Raw genomic sequence first — 15629 nt, forward strand, 5'->3', positions numbered from 1 at the left:
AGGGTGGATCGGCTCGGGTCGGGTCGGGTCGGGGTCGGGGTCAGCCCCAGCCGGCCCGCCGGCCTCCCTCCCCTCGCGCCCAGCCGGCCCCCGGCGCACGTGCCGGGTGACAGGCCCCCTATAGGTTCCATACCTGCCACCGGAAGTGAGTGAGGAGGGCAGTATAGGCATTTCCTGTGACGCGAGCGCCTGGACTCCATTAGGCAGCAGCTGGGGGAAGAATCAACACACCAGGGAGCGGAGCGGAGCGGACCCGAGGACAGAGGCGGCAGCTGCCTCCGCTGCCGCCCGCCGCCGCCGCCGCCACCGCCGGGGCTCAGCCCAGCGGCGGGCCCCACGCCCCCGCAGCCGCCCCGCGGCGCCCCCCGGCCCGACCCCCGGGCCGCGCACCCCGAGCTGCCTCCGGGAGGGGGGGGGGAAAGGGCCCGGATCCTCCTTCTCCCCCTCCTCCTCTCCCTCCTCCTCCCCCTTTTCTCACCCCTTACCCTGACCCCTCCCCGGCCCCCCCTCACCCCGACCCTCTCCCCGGCCCCCGCCTCCCCTCCCCCGCCTCGCCCCACCGGCTTCCCACCACGGCCTCTCTCGGCGAGGAAACTCTGGCCTCCGCTTCCTCCTCCTCCGACTCGGACACCGGCGGAGCCTCCCCGCCCCCGCGGAAGAAACCCCGAGCCTCGGCGGCGGAGGGAGCAGGAGAGCCCGGGGCTTCGGCAGGCAGAGCAGGCCTCGCCCCTCCGTCCTCGTCGTCCTCGTCCTCGTCGTCGTCGTCCTCCTCCTCCTCCTCCGTGGTGGTAGTGGTGGGACTCCCCCCGGCTGCCCCTTCCGCCGCCGCTGCCGTCCCCCACCGAAGTAGCGGCCACAGCCTGGTCAGCGGCAGCATCATGCAGGCCAACGGGGCAGGAGGAGGAGGAGGAGGCGGCGGCGGCGGCGGCGGCGGAGGAGGAGGAGGAGGGGGCGGCGGGGGCCAGGGACAGACCCAGGAACTCGCCTGCCTGTCGGCCCAGAACGGGGAGTCGTCCCCCTCGTCGTCGTCGTCCGCGGGGGACCTGGCCCACGCCAATGGGCTCCTGCCTTCCGCCCCCTCCGCCGCCAGCAACAATAGCAACAGCCTGAATGTCAATAACGGGGTCCCCGGCGGGGCCGCCGCCGCAGCCTCCGCCACCGTTGCAGCTGCCTCCGCCACCACCGCCGCCTCCTCTTCCTTGGCCACCCCAGAACTGGGCAGCAGCCTCAAGAAGAAGAAGCGGCTCTCCCAATCAGATGAGGATGTCATTAGGCTAATAGGACAGCACTTGAATGGCTTAGGGCTCAAGTAAGTATCCCTTCCAGGCAGCTGGTGTGGACAGACCGAGGGACGGAAGCTGGAGGGAGGGGAGGGCGGGGGGTGGCTGGAAAGAGCTCAGGCAAAGGGAGAATTACTGTTGGGCCCAGGACACAGGAGGACGCAGCTCAGACAGGCTGACCGGGGAGGAGGAGCCCACCTGCAGGGAAATAAGGGGAAATCAATCAGCCTGACAAATTGTGTGGTTGGGGGTTGGGCAGGGGGCGTAGAAACCAAAAGAGTCACCCCTCCCCGTACACCTTCAGAGCGTAATTGTCTGTCAATAAAGACAGATGCGGGAGTGTGTCTGTGTGTGTGTGTGTTGGGGGAAGGGTGGATTAGAGCTGGTGGAAATAATGAACCTTGGAGGATTTGTTTTTCAAGGGTACCTCAGAGGCATCTTTGTGGGACACCTCCCCCCCGCCCCCAGCCATGACAGACAACCCAGGCAAACTACCAATCAGGAAAGACAATCACTTACAAGTGTTTATGGGAACTGAGGGGCTGGGATAATTTGGAAGGAGGCTGCTGAATAAATCTGGTGGGAATAATGGAGTAAGTTACCATGTTGATGTCATTTAAAGGCCCTTGTGTGTGTACAAGAGGCCTGCCACTAACTTGTCTGAAATCCCACTGTAATACCAAGAAGGCTACTGCCTCTGAAAAAGGGACATCTGATCTGGTGAATCATTTATTTTCAAATACAATTTAGATGACCTTGTGTACCTAAAGTAGGGTGAAGGTAGATGACCTTGGCCCCAAACCCCCGTTTTGTATACACACAAAGGAAAACCAGGGGTGGTGGAAAGTAGGATTGGTGGGAGTGCCGTGGAGCTTGATGGAGGATGAAGCAGAACCAGAGAGAATTAAGACTAGAGAACAACATGCAACAGTTTCCAGCTTCAAAGCATAGATTAAAATAAGCTCTTAGTATATTTTGGATTTATAGATTTGTTCTGGGGAGAGGGAGAAAAGAGCACTTTTTAAAAGTGACATAAGTATTTTGATTCTCAGGCAGATTATTGCACTGTTTTTTGCTGAAAAATAAACGGAGCTGAATAAGAAAGCATTGAAACATAAGCAAATATGTAAGACTGATAAAGATTCTTAGATATCAAAATATCTGATGGAAGAAGCCACATGTGGTGAATCGTTTAAGCTCTGAAAGAAATATATCGAAGGAAGATTTCACTTTGTTCCCTAAGGAAAAGCATTTCCTAAATGCTAACAGAACATATTACTGAGACAAGAAGCAAGCTGACAGCAGCAGGAGGAAATAACTCGTGACTGTTTGGAACCTACACCATAGTAAATTTTCTATTTTTAGTATAGAGAGAAAGCGAATGATTTTTTGATGCTGGATTTATTTCAGTTTTAAAGATTGACCTATTAGAATTTCTTTGCAAACATAATATCTGGATGTAAGGCTCTTATCTAATACAGGTCATCTCCATCACCTTGTATGTAACTAACAGTTTTTATCTTTCCAAATGTAGTAACGTGGTTAGTATATAGATCATGGTTTTTCACTTTTTTTAACCTGTTGGTTAGAACACATTTTTAGAAATTTTATACTTCATTAAAGGCATTAAATGGAAAAGGAGGAAGAATTTATTTTGATTCTGGTTTCAAGAACGTTTTTGACTTGACTAGATGTAAACCTAGGTGGCAGTTTAAAAATCAAGTTTGTTTAGCCAAGCACATCAGAGCTATTTATTTCTTTTTCCTTCATCATGAGGTTAGCTTAAGAACTTTTGCAACTGTTTTCATAGACAGTAGTTTATTTGGAAGAGTAAACCCTAAAGTTGGTCAGGTCTTTTTTACACTGTATCTCTCCTGCAGCCAGACTGTTGATCTCCTCATGCAAGAGTCAGGATGTCGTTTAGAACATCCTTCTGCTACCAAATTCCGAAATCATGTCATGGAAGGAGACTGGGATAAGGTAAAGTAGGGCATATAGAGCTGTGTAACTGCTGCTAAAATTGTATATTTGATGTGCATTTTGTGACATTTCTGTTTTTCTCTTATACCAATTTTTGCAGGCAGAAAATGACCTGAATGAACTAAAGCCTTTAGTGCATTCTCCTCATGCTATTGTGGTAAGAGGCGCACTTGAAATCTCTCAAACGTTGTTGGGAATAATTGTGGTAAATACACTTTTGTTCTTAGTTTCACATTTATGCTTATTTTAGTAGGTTATTGATAACTCTAGGTTTCTGCCTCTTATAAAAGATCAGGCCTTAACTTTCAAATAATTAAACTTGTAAACTAGGATGAGTGTTGATGTTTCAAAGTTTGAGTTTTATATTTTTAAAATCATGTTTAGTAAATGTGTCCTTTGAACCTTTGAGTTTATAAATTAAGCTTTTGCTAAATTATGTTGAAAGATCTTTATGCTTTTGGTACTATTAACAGGAGTTTAATATTTATAGAATCAGGAATAAATTATACTTTTATTATTTAAAATACTGAATGTGCTGGTAAAGAAAACACGTTTGGGTGTATATATATCCATATAGCCTTAAGTAGCTGACACATTCATTATCTTTTTTTAAAACAAATCTTTGGGAATTGTAGTTAATTCAAACCAGCTCCATTGGTGTGCTCACCATTTTCCATTCTTGCATTCCAGTTGTGTGAATTGACAGTGTCCAAGTTTGTATAATAGATATCACTCTGGTGGAGGTTTAGTATGCAAATTTGACCATTGGGCTCTGCTTACTGGCCTTATTTCCTGACAAGATCAGTTTAGTAGTTTAATCTGTTAGCCTCTTTCATAAATCTTAATGAATCTTTTATACTAATAGGCTTTAATTCTTCAGTAGATGTTGGTGAGGGAGAGGAGGGGATGAGTTTTTCCTAAGTCCTTGTGATTGGAAACCATGAAGAATCAGCTGCTGGCTGCTGGCTTTTTAACTTCTAGCTGATTCATTTGTTGTCAAAAGCAGTTTCCTGTCTGGTGGGGGAGGGACAGAAGGCAAATAGGAAGTGAAGTAGGGAAATCAGCTGTTCGTTAAATATTAGTAAATGCCTGTTACATTTTGATTTTTTTTTTAATTGGGTCAAACATTAATCTTTCTGCCTTTGTGTATAGACCTAATAGACTCTCCTGTTTCAGTTTTGGGGTTTTTTTTTTTTTTAATCTTAATTACAAGAGTTTTCAAATTCTTAATATAATTGTTTACAAAAATATCCTAGAGAATGGACTTCAGGTGAATTAAAGGAGCAACCAATATGAACAAATACGGATTCAGTTAAATTGACGCTCTAGTGTTTTGTGGGGTTTTTTTTTTCCGTAAATACTAAAATTTTTAACTTATTATCAGGCATCTGATTCAATAGTAACTCATGGAATAATCAGTTCCATGGTAAATTTTTAAAATGAAAACACAGAAGTTAAACATCTATATTCAAAAGGATTGCAAATTTTCTAGTAATTAAATTTTCCCCAACCCATATGTTTGGGTTTAAAAAAATAATAATAATAATTTTTATTGGGCAGTTTTTCGTAAATTGTTAGCCCTGACAGAATGGAAGGTGACCCTAATATAAAGACAATTACAAGGCCAAAATAAGAATTGGGTTTCCTTTCCCACTGGACAAGTTAACACTGCTTATATGGTGACAGTAGAGAACTTGCCCATGGACTATTTTAAAATAAGTGTGTGATTTCTTAGAGGATCATTATCCTTTTTTAAGCTTCATCCAAATTATATCTGTAATTTAGCAGTAAAAATTATTAATTAGACACACTTTTTTTCTTATTTGTTTATAGTAATTTGAGACTTCTGTATTGGATTTAGATTATAACTATCTCATTAGAAATCGTCTTTGTAGATAATAAGGAGGATCCTTTCTTTGTACAGCCTGTTCAGTCTGTAGAACATTCTAGGATCTAATAAGAGATGAAGATTAAATCTCTGGCTGAGCCTCACACCATCAAACTGTTTAGGTATTTATACACAGAAAGGGGTTCCAACTTTATCTCACTTTAAACATTAATGAATCAATTGCTTTTAAAGATTCAGGTCAGCATTTTTTCACCTAATTGTGTTTAGATTTACTCCTCTCCCCCACTCCATCTCCAGAAGATAATCTAATGTAAGCGCAAATTTGTCATAATACCTTAGAAGAAAACTATTTGGCTTTTGTTTAACATAATTATTTTAATTGTATGTCCAGACACATTTGATAACTTAGTCTAGACTAAAATTGTATTTTCTTTTTTAAACCTGAATGTTTCTATTGACCCAATCCACTCCCCCCCTTCAACCCCCATATTTTTAAATGGTTTCTAGTCAAATGATACTAGGAATAGCAGAATTTTTTCCAGAGTTCCTGGAAGCTGAGCTTATGAATCAACATATTTTAGTTTGGGTTCAGATATTCTTAGCCATGTCTGGGGAATTTGGGTGGGTATTTGAGATCAATAACAAAACTTTTTATATGTCTAAACATGTCTGATTCTTACTTTAATAGAATAGAAACATGCTTAACAAAAGTGTTCAAATATTAACTTGATCTACAAAAATTTACTAGTATATTTTAAAGTCAAATAGGGAGGAGTTTTGAAAGCCATGGTTTAAATATAATTCATTTCCACTTTCCTCTGAGTCATGATTTAATTGATATAACTTGGTTATAACCTTATCTCAGAGCTGGTCAGAACCACTGCTAAGTTAGCTAGGAGCTAACTGCCCTTGATAACCAGACTTCCTGTGTATCGTAACTTCTGAGTTTCAGAGCTTCACACTGAGTTCAGTATAATTATATGGGAGGAAACAGTAAATCCAAATATTGGGTAGGGTGATGGGGGACAACAGCAGGATTTACCACGTGCACTATCTATCTTTCAAACTATCCTACCTACTCACTTACCAATTTCAAGTTTTTATCAGATAGTAAAAGAGAAAAAATTACTGCTAGGCCCAAGGATGCTGAAAAATTATCAGAGATCAGGAATGATCTCTTACAGAGGTCTAGTTAGGAGTTGGGGAAGGATACAAAGGAGAGTTTATTATCTCAACCTGTTTTCTTTTTTTCTTCATTTAAGAAGCTCATGATCTTTAAAAAAAAAAAAAGCAAACCATAGTAAAGCCCTGTCCCCACCTCAGCAAACTTCAGTTTTGCCTGATTCTTTAAATTTTTTCAGTACATAATTAACGTCTTTTGTGACAGATGTTCATTTTCTTGAAACTGTATTTACATTTTTGTGCTTTAAATTTGGGGAAGTAAAATATAGCTTTACTTTCTCCATCTTTATCATATGTGTCAAATACTTGAATTGAACTGATTTTTAGGAGAATAAACAGTTTCTCAACCAAATCTCTAGCTATTCTTGGCCAGTAGCTTATTAGTTGCCATGCACACTACCAGGAATTGGTATCTGTTTGAGGGTATTCTTTGTCTTAATCTGGATAAAATGACTCATAGGGAAATGTTCTTGTGCTGCTTTTATAGCATTCCCTGTATATACAGAAATATGTGTGTATATTGGCTTCTCTCAAAGTTTTACTCTGCCTTCCTCTTCTCTCCTGCCCTGCCTCTGCTCCATAGAAAGAGAGTAACATGTTCTAGTAGGATCTTGATGGGAAAGTAAGGGGGAAATAGGAAATAGCAACTGGGGCACTGTCCCTACACACGTTGGAATGGGGAAGGTGGCGTGCATAGGACTTAATGATTGATACCCCCAAAGTTAAGACTTGCCCTGAATAAAAACAGACAGAATTTCCCCCCAGATTCCCAATTATTAAGAAAATTCAGTGAAGAAATTAAATACACATGCTGCCAATGGCATTTAAACAGAAAAATTCTGCAACTAAATGATACTCAAGTTTGATTCAAAAATCCTAGGTAAAGTGAAACTCTTAACATTATATTGATAAATGGAAGTATATGAACCCTTCATAAAGAGTTGAAGTTTTTTCAGAAGATAAAATGGTGAGAATATCCATAATAACTTTGAATATTTGATTTTTAGATTTTGTTCTATTTAGTCTTTTGTTTTTGGTTTTTGTCACCTGATGGACTTTAAAGTATTTTTTTTATTTGACATCTAGAGTTTAACTGTAGGTTACACGTGCCAGTAACGTGTTTTCAGGGCATCTCGGTAACCTATTTCCGAAACATTCATTAGTAAATCTAACTTTACGTGTAAAATTTGGTAAGTGTCATTTTTCTAGAGTTATAGGAGCTTACCTCATAGTTCGAAATTTTTTCTTTTGTTCTTTAGCTATCGATTTAAGATTCGATTATTACCAAACATAAGCAATGTATCTTGTAAAAGATGTATTTAAATGTATGCCTAACTTACATGGGAGGGTTTGTTTGGTTTACTTTCTCTAGAAACGATTTTTGTAAGCTTGTAGGTTATGCCTGCTTCCCCAATACTCCCTAAAAGAAAATCTTACAGAGCAGTTCGTTATACTCTTAATTTTGTGAATAAACGATAATTTCTCCACACCATTTTTGACAGCAGTTTATTTTTAATGTCTTTTAAAGTAAGCATCTTAAGAAGAAAAGGCTGTCACTTGGGGTTTTCTTTTGAATGCATTTGAAATCTTTACCTCTATGTTCCTTGGAATCTCTAAGTATGACTAACATTTCCTGTCTACTAAATTTTCTACCTGCATCAGTTGACTTGCCCAAGTGCCACAAGCAGCAGATTTGATAAATGAGTCCCTCCAAGCAGTGGTCTTTAATTAGGTTTAAGGTTTAAAAGAAATTGCAAGCTTAATATTCGTAAAAGCTCTTTTGTCTAGCAAAAAGCTGCTAAAACTGTGATGATCATTTTCAAGTCAAAAGTAAAGTAACAGAGTAAAGGAACATTAAAAGTATTAAAGCTGTACACATTTCAGAAAAAAGCTAAATGTGAAAGGGCTTCACAATAAGCTGGAAATGGTTTGTCCTTTTGGGGGAAAAGAGTTGATAATAATTGTGCTTCATAGTGAAATGCATCAAGATAGTTACCAATACACAAAGACCTTTGAGTTCAACCTTCGATTGTTCAACCTTCGATGGCATCCCTTTATTGCCACCTAGAGACAGTGAGTCCATCAAGCTCATGCTTGTCCACTTTAGTCATAGGAAACTCAGTACTTTGCACACCAGCCTCTAATCCAGTTGCTGGACACCTTTTCTTACCTTTGATAAGCCAAAATATGACACTTTGTAACTTTGACCCACTGGCTCCAGTTCTGCTTTCTGGTCTACTTAGTCCTTCTTTCACATTGTGGCTTTTAAGTAATTCCTCCATTAACTGGTTTTTCTGCTGTCTTTTTAAAACTTGTTGCATGAAACCCCCCAACAGCCATTATAGAAGTCAGACTTTTTAAAAAGCAAATTTAGAATACTTGGAATAGTTCTAACTTTTCACACAAGAAGTAAAATTCTAGGTGAATGTTTTGAGGGCAGAATTAATTTTCTCCTGTGTTGATGCCTTGGTCACTAATGATCTTTTCTAATTTGAGATTATTTGTTCAAAGCAGACTTTTATTAATATGTGAAATGGAGCAATAGGGTCACATTTAATCTGCTGTGACCCTATTAAATCAAAATATTTTGAGTCTTTTTAAAGCTTTATAACAATTATTTTTAAAGGGCATAGTAGAATGGTTTCTACTGTTCTGTTTAGGCACAAACATTTTCTGAAACTTCCATCAACTTTTTTCCCCTGACTGCTGCTTTCTGTCATGTCAGAGGATGAAGTTTTTGCTGCTGCAGCAGAAGTACCTGGAATACCTGGAGGATGGCAAGGTCCTGGAGGCACTTCAAGTTCTACGCTGTGAATTGACGCCACTGAAATACAATACAGAGCGCATTCATGTTCTTAGTGGGTAAGAAAGCTCAGTTCTTAGCTCCAGGTTGAGGAAGGAGCTATTTTTATCAAGGTTACCATTCCAAAGTTGCATTTCTTTTAATATTTTCCCAAGATGTGAGTATTGCTAAATTCTTGGGTAATATTTGTCTGGGTAATTTCACTTATGTGTGTACAAACTATTTTTGTCATCCTAGGAAGCTTTCCATATTGAAATAGAGAGATGCTTAAGTGGGTGAAGGGAGAAGAAATATGTATTAACAGTGAAATGCCATTTCATGATCTTCTATAAAAGCCCTGTGGCATAATCTTCTATTAAAAAAAAAGCAATAAAGTTTCTAGTGTTGATGCATACAGACATTTTTTTTTTAACATATACTTGTCATGTACCAGGTCCTCGCTAAGCGTTTCATAGACACAATCTCATTTTATCCTCGTGTCGATCCCTTCAATGTTAGAGTGCCCAAACCCTTGGTTTTGGACCTCCCTCCCTTCTCTGTCTACACACGCTTCCTAGGTGATTTCATTCTATACTATGCCTTCACATACCATCTACATGCCAGTGGCTCTTAAACTTACCCTCTCATCTGAACTCCCAGTGTATATGTACCTGATAGCCTACTTGACAGTCTCCATTTGGATGTCTAAAAGGTATCTCAAAGTTACGTGTTGAGAACAGAAATGCTTAATTCCCATTGTCCCTCCACCCACCCAGCCCGCACAAACCTGCTCCTCCTCTCGTTTTCCTCATCTTAGTAAATGGTGAGACCTTCTACCCACTTCTTCCAACAAAACACTTAAACCTCATCCTTGCATTTTTATCTTTTAACTGTGACAAGTATTGTTCACGTAAGGAAATGGCCCAGAAATGACGAGATGTCGAATTGACATGGTTTCTTCCTCTTAGTCCAGTGTCCTTTGAGTTATACCACATGACTTCCCATAAACAGACATGCGTTTGAAACCTTCGGGTATAATGTGTATTTTCAAAAGGGAGCAGAGCAACCATGGGTAACTTTTGGAAAATTCTAAAAGTAAACAATTTTTCGTAAAATTGATAATAACTCCCCAAAAGTTATTTTGGAAGCCAAATTTTTGCATTGTCCAACTTCTTTTGTAGGGTTTTGTGAGTGTAATTACTTACATATTAAAAAGTAAGTTCTCATCAGCTAAGGCACTATATATTTACTTAGTAAACAGCAAGAGAACAAGTAGTTCTGCTGTTGGGTAAGAGGCTATTACATTATTTAGATGCTAAATGTAATATGCTAAATGCAATATGCAGTTAAGAAAAGGAGGTGGTGATACTCAAGTTAACTGAGAGGTTTCGATACTTACATGATCATTTATCAAGCTCTACCTATATACTGGGTAGTAGACCAAGTACTTCATATACTCCATCTTATTTAATCCTCACTACCCTACTTAATACCCTTGTTACAAATGAGAAGAACAGATTGTCTGAGACCAGAGTACCAGGCGAAATAGCAGGAGAATTACTTGCTAGGTCTAATCTCCAGGTTTGAATAATTCTTTCACTTCTTTTACTTTTAAAGCCTGTTCTTCTGAGAAGAGCCAGAACCAGGTCAGGGTCACACTTCCAGCAGGGGGCCCTCATGTATTCTCCAGAATCCATGAATTTAGCATTTATGCCTCCTTCGGCACATATAGTGAGTAATAAAACAGTTCCCAAATATTCTGCTTTGGGATCTCAGTACCTTTCACAAGATGACACAAGGATGATTATCCAATTATACCATTTCTTGAGTGGCATTTATGAAAAACTTTTGAAGGTATGTTGTTTTTGTTTAGTTAACTGAGTATGAATATCTTTGAAGGTTTTTTTTGGTTTTTTTTTTTTTTTTTTAGTTTCGTTTTGTTTATTGAGGAGCAGTTAGGTTAGCATACTGGTTAAGAGAAAGTTCTGCAGCTACAATGCCTGGGTTCATTTTCTGCTTTGCTGCTTAACTCTAAGCTAGTTACTTAAGCTTTCTGTGTCTTGGTTTCCTCATTTATAAAAATAGAATAATAGTGTTTACTTCATACAGGATTGTTATGAACATAAAACGAACTAATATATGTTGAGTGCTTAGTTAAGAACAGAGCCTGGCACCCAATAAGAGCTACATATGTATAATGATACATAACAGTAAATATAAGGAGGCATTTTGTTAATAGATAGCATAACAATATCTACTGTTCTATTATTGTTATATTCAGGTGCCAGGTTGTATTAATGAATTGGGTCCACTGTAGAAATTTCTTCTTGATTTATATTTCTTAGTAAGAACTAGATATCCAAAGTATAATCAGTATTTTTCAGTTATGTTTAATTCAGAGAAAAGGGTTTGATATTTGCTGCTTTCTCTTGTCATATTTTTAGGTATCTGATGTGTAGCCATGCAGAAGACCTACGTGCAAAAGCGGAATGGGAAGGCAAAGGAACAGCTTCACGATCCAAACTGTTGGACAAACTTCAGAGTAAGAGTCTTGATTTTTGATGTTTCTGTATTTTCTCTTAGAAATGATACTACGAATCAATTAGGAAGACTTGTGTCTAGACATACTCTTATCAAGTGGTTATGTAAGAGGAGTGAGGGGGAATCCATTAAGAGGATTTTTTTTGATAGGTCTTTATTTTTTTTTAAACACCTTAATTGGCGTATAATTGCTTTACATTGTTATGTTAGTTTCTGCTTTTTAACAAAGTGAATCAGCTATAGGTATACTTATATCCCCATATCCCCTCTCTCTTGCGTCTCCCTCCCACCCTAGGTGGTCACAAAGCACCGAGCTGATCTCCCTGTGCTATGCGGCTGCTTCCCACTAGCTATCTATTTTACGTTTGGTAGTGTATATATGTCAGTGTAAGAGGCCCTTTAAACCAGAGACTTCAAATTCCGCCATGGAGCCTAAGAAGCTAACTTCAGGAGTCAGTGACAGGATGCTGGTCCCAGAGCAAGTCTCCTTTCATTTCTTTTATGAAGTGATGCTCCGCTTAAGATTCTGTTTGGGGGAGAAATGCTGTGGTTAGAGAAAAAAACATGTAAACCACAGCTTTAAGCCACAAGTGTTTTAGATAGAGGGAGACCTCGTTTTATTGCTCTTCACTTTATTGCGCTTCGCAGATAACTGCAGTTTTTACAAATTAAAGGTTTGTGGCAACCCTGAGTTGTCAAATGATAGCATTTTTTAGCAATAAAGTATTTTTTAATTAAGGCTTGTACATTTTTTTTAGACATAATGCTGTTTCACACTTAACACACTACAATGTTGTGTAAACACAGCTTTTATATGCCCTGGGAAACCAAAAAAATATTTGTAACTCGCTTTGTTGTGATGTTCCCTTTACTGTGGTGGTCTAGAACTGAACCCACAGTATCTCCGAGGTATGCCTGTTTTTTGTTGATTTCAACAGTAAGGCACAGATTTCTTTAGGTAAAATGTTTTACCCTCCTTCCAAATATTTTATATAACTTCCAAATTAGAGTAGGGGTTTCATTTTTGCCACATCTTTATAATGAAAGACCCTCTTTCCCTCTCTGGTTATACCATATTCTGTGTTTTCATGTTGAGGTGGGAGTGGAGATCCTAAGAATCAGAAGACCATGTGGTTGTGGAGGTGTAAGCCTTGAAGGATTGGAATAGATTGGTATCTATAATCAAAACTCCAGTTATATTCCCTGAATTTTCACACTATCCTTGGCATTAGAAGCAATTTGATGGGACCTGGAACTTGTTCCAGCATTTTGGCCCACTCTTCGTTAAGTGGGTATTTTTCCTACACTTGTAGTGATGCTTCATCTCCCTCTGGGACACAGTTATCTCTAGAATTTCTTTTCGTCATCACTGCCCTTTTATTTTTTGCTGAGTTGTTGTTGTTGTTGTTGGGTTTTGTTGTTGTTCTAGGGGATCCACATGCAAATTAAAGCCCTCCTGCCCAAGTGTATTCCATTCTAGTGGCAACCTAGCTGTAGGTGCTGACAGATATTCATGAAGCTTACATGTTATATCGCCCAGAGCTGCTCTATTCAAGGGCATGGTATTATTACAGTAAGGGCAGGTACAGCAGAAGATGAGTCAGATGTCCTAAATAAAAGTAAACTGTTTTGTTTTTTTAATTTTAATTTTTATTTCTCTTTTTTAAAATATCTTCTATTAAAGCCTATTTACCACCATCAGTGATGCTTCCTCCACGGCGTTTACAAACTCTCCTGCGGCAGGCAGTGGAACTACAAAGGGATCGGTGCCTATATCACAATACGAAACTTGATAATAATCTAGATTCTGTGTCTCTGCTTATAGATCATGTTTGTAGTAGGTAAGAGAAAAACTTCTTACATTCTAAAGTAGGCTAACCTTTTATGGTCTCACTTATAAACTTTATTAAAATGTTTTTTTAGAGTTTTATCCTGTCACCATAAAACAATTCATGTTTGCTTTAGCATTCACAAGTACAGCTAGAACTCTTGAAGTTGACAATTAAAGAGGAATTTGTATATGTCTATATAGGAAACCAGTCCTTGAGAAACGAAGCTGCAAAGCCTGTTTTGCCTTTATTTGCCTGTGGGTTTGGTTGGTCATTTTCTATATCTGGCCATTTTTTTAAGAATTTGTAAGTGATATTGTATAAGAATGCCAGTGATTGAAGTGTTTACTGTCCTTGGATGCCAGAGATCACTTAGTGATTTTTTTTTTTCCTGGACATTATGGCTGTTTTAACTATAGCCCAGATTATTTTCTGCTCGTAAAGGTCACGGAAATACTTTTTTCCTAATGAAAGTTCTGCTTTTTAGTTGAAAGTGACCTTTCAACTAGACATGTTTAGAGCAACAGGTATTAACTTTCTGGTTTGGGTTTTATCATACCTACCCATCTACATAATTTAACTTTGAAGAATTTGGGCTTCACTTTCGATGTTAGGAGTGTTTTGAGTAAAAAAGTCCCTACTATTTGAACAATGATCTCCAAAGTTTCAGCAGAGCTTTAATTTTTAAGATACTGAAAAACAAATTGTGAAATCTTTCAAACTCCAGGAAGAAAATTATTCGGGTCTGGTGAACCAGACATAACAGCTGCAGTGCACATGCTCAGTTTCTTTTATCAAATATCCTCAGAGAACTACTGAAAATAACATGCATAGGAAGAACAAAAATGTATGAGAGCTTTGGAAAAACAAGGAATTTCTGAATAACCATAAAACTCATATATGTGTGCATACATGCACTACGATTTAAGATCATCTTTTACTTGGGCATAAACTACTTTCAAATGTAGTTGGATTCTCACTTCACCCTCCCCCATTGCAATTTAAAAAATAGTGATAATTGAACTATTGGCCATAAATTACTTAGGTCTTAGTCATCTTAAAGTATTGGATAATTACGTGGTGTACTTAAAGAAAGTGATTAGAGATCTTTTTTCCTTTATCCCTTGTTATTCTTTAACATTGTTCTCTGATTTGCTTAAGAGAATTTTTAACTCTTTTCGTTTAAGTTGAATGGAGGTAGGAGGAGATAATAGATTAAAAGGCTATCTGGTTTCATATTTTATAGCTCCTTTAGGGAATTTGAGATCAATGTTAAAATTAAGGCGATTGTGAACCCAAATTTTTTTTGGTTCATGAATTTATTGGTGGTGGAATACATTGAAAGGTATATATAGTAGACTTCATGGTTCAAGACGTGTCAGTAAGCTGAGAGCTTGCCTTCCTGTTTGGAAACTGCAATGTTACGAGCACATGACCTGCATTTTTCTTAAGTGCTTTAATTTCTATACCAGTACCTGTGAAAGTAAATGATGGACAGTATTTAGTCTGACTTTTTCCAACCCTCAGGTCAGCGATCAAACTCCTATAAACCTGCACAGAAAGCACTGTGAAGTGTTACATAAGAATGAAAGAGTTCTTGCTCCTCAGAAATAACCATTGACGATTGGAAGGTCTTCCCTATAATCTTCTAAAAACAAAACAGAACTTTGATTCTGTGCTCTTCCTGGTTATTACTGCCCATGCCCCCCTCCCCCCCGCTGTAGAGCTAACTTGTTAAAATAGTTGCCTTCCTTACTACTTCTTCACCCTTTAGATTTCTGTAGTATTAGGGTTTACGCAGCCAACACAATACCAGAACTGTTCCTAATGTTGGTAAAGAACAACATCTTTATTAAATCCAATGGCTACTTTGCAACCTACATCTTAGCATTTCTATAGCATTTGACTGCTTTGCCGTGAAGCTTTTCCTTTTTCCAGACTCGGTTTTACTCCTGGCTACTCCTCCAGGAAAGAGGCTCCTCCTCTTTCCCTGTCCCTTTAATAAGTTTGTGTTCCAGAACTATGTTTCTTCTCTCACCCTACTCTTCCTGTTTAGGTTATACTTACATGATTCTAATGACCCCTAGGTCTGGGCTAGAGCTACAGAACTATCTCCTAAGCCTTAGACCTTAATACGACAATGTGGATATTACTCAAGTACCGTAAGTGCAACATCTCAAACAAGA

At 39.3% G+C, this 15629-nt stretch overlaps 1 protein-coding gene across 2 annotated transcripts in view; it reads left to right on the forward strand.

Annotated features, from left to right (window-relative positions):
* Positions 1-203: 203 nt before the first annotated feature.
* Positions 204-15629, forward strand: part of WDR26 (WD repeat domain 26) — a 43385-nt gene continuing 27959 nt past the window's right edge. The window contains exons 1-6 of one of the 2 annotated variants that reach the window (XM_032630745.1): positions 204-1309; positions 3161-3260; positions 3361-3417; positions 9017-9153; positions 11518-11615; positions 13299-13455. In XM_032630745.1, coding sequence (XP_032486636.1) covers positions 879-1309; positions 3161-3260; positions 3361-3417; positions 9017-9153; positions 11518-11615; positions 13299-13455 — 980 coding nt within the window. In that variant the 5' untranslated portion in view covers positions 204-878. Of the gene's footprint in view, positions 1310-3160; positions 3261-3360; positions 3466-9016; positions 9154-11517; positions 11616-13298; positions 13456-15629 lie in introns of both variants that reach the window. The other variant, XM_032630738.1, reaches the window with a different exon arrangement.

The sequence above is a fragment of the Phocoena sinus genome, chromosome 1 (genome assembly GCF_008692025.1).
Source record: "Phocoena sinus isolate mPhoSin1 chromosome 1, mPhoSin1.pri, whole genome shotgun sequence".
NCBI classification, from domain to species: domain Eukaryota; kingdom Metazoa; phylum Chordata; class Mammalia; order Artiodactyla; family Phocoenidae; genus Phocoena; species Phocoena sinus.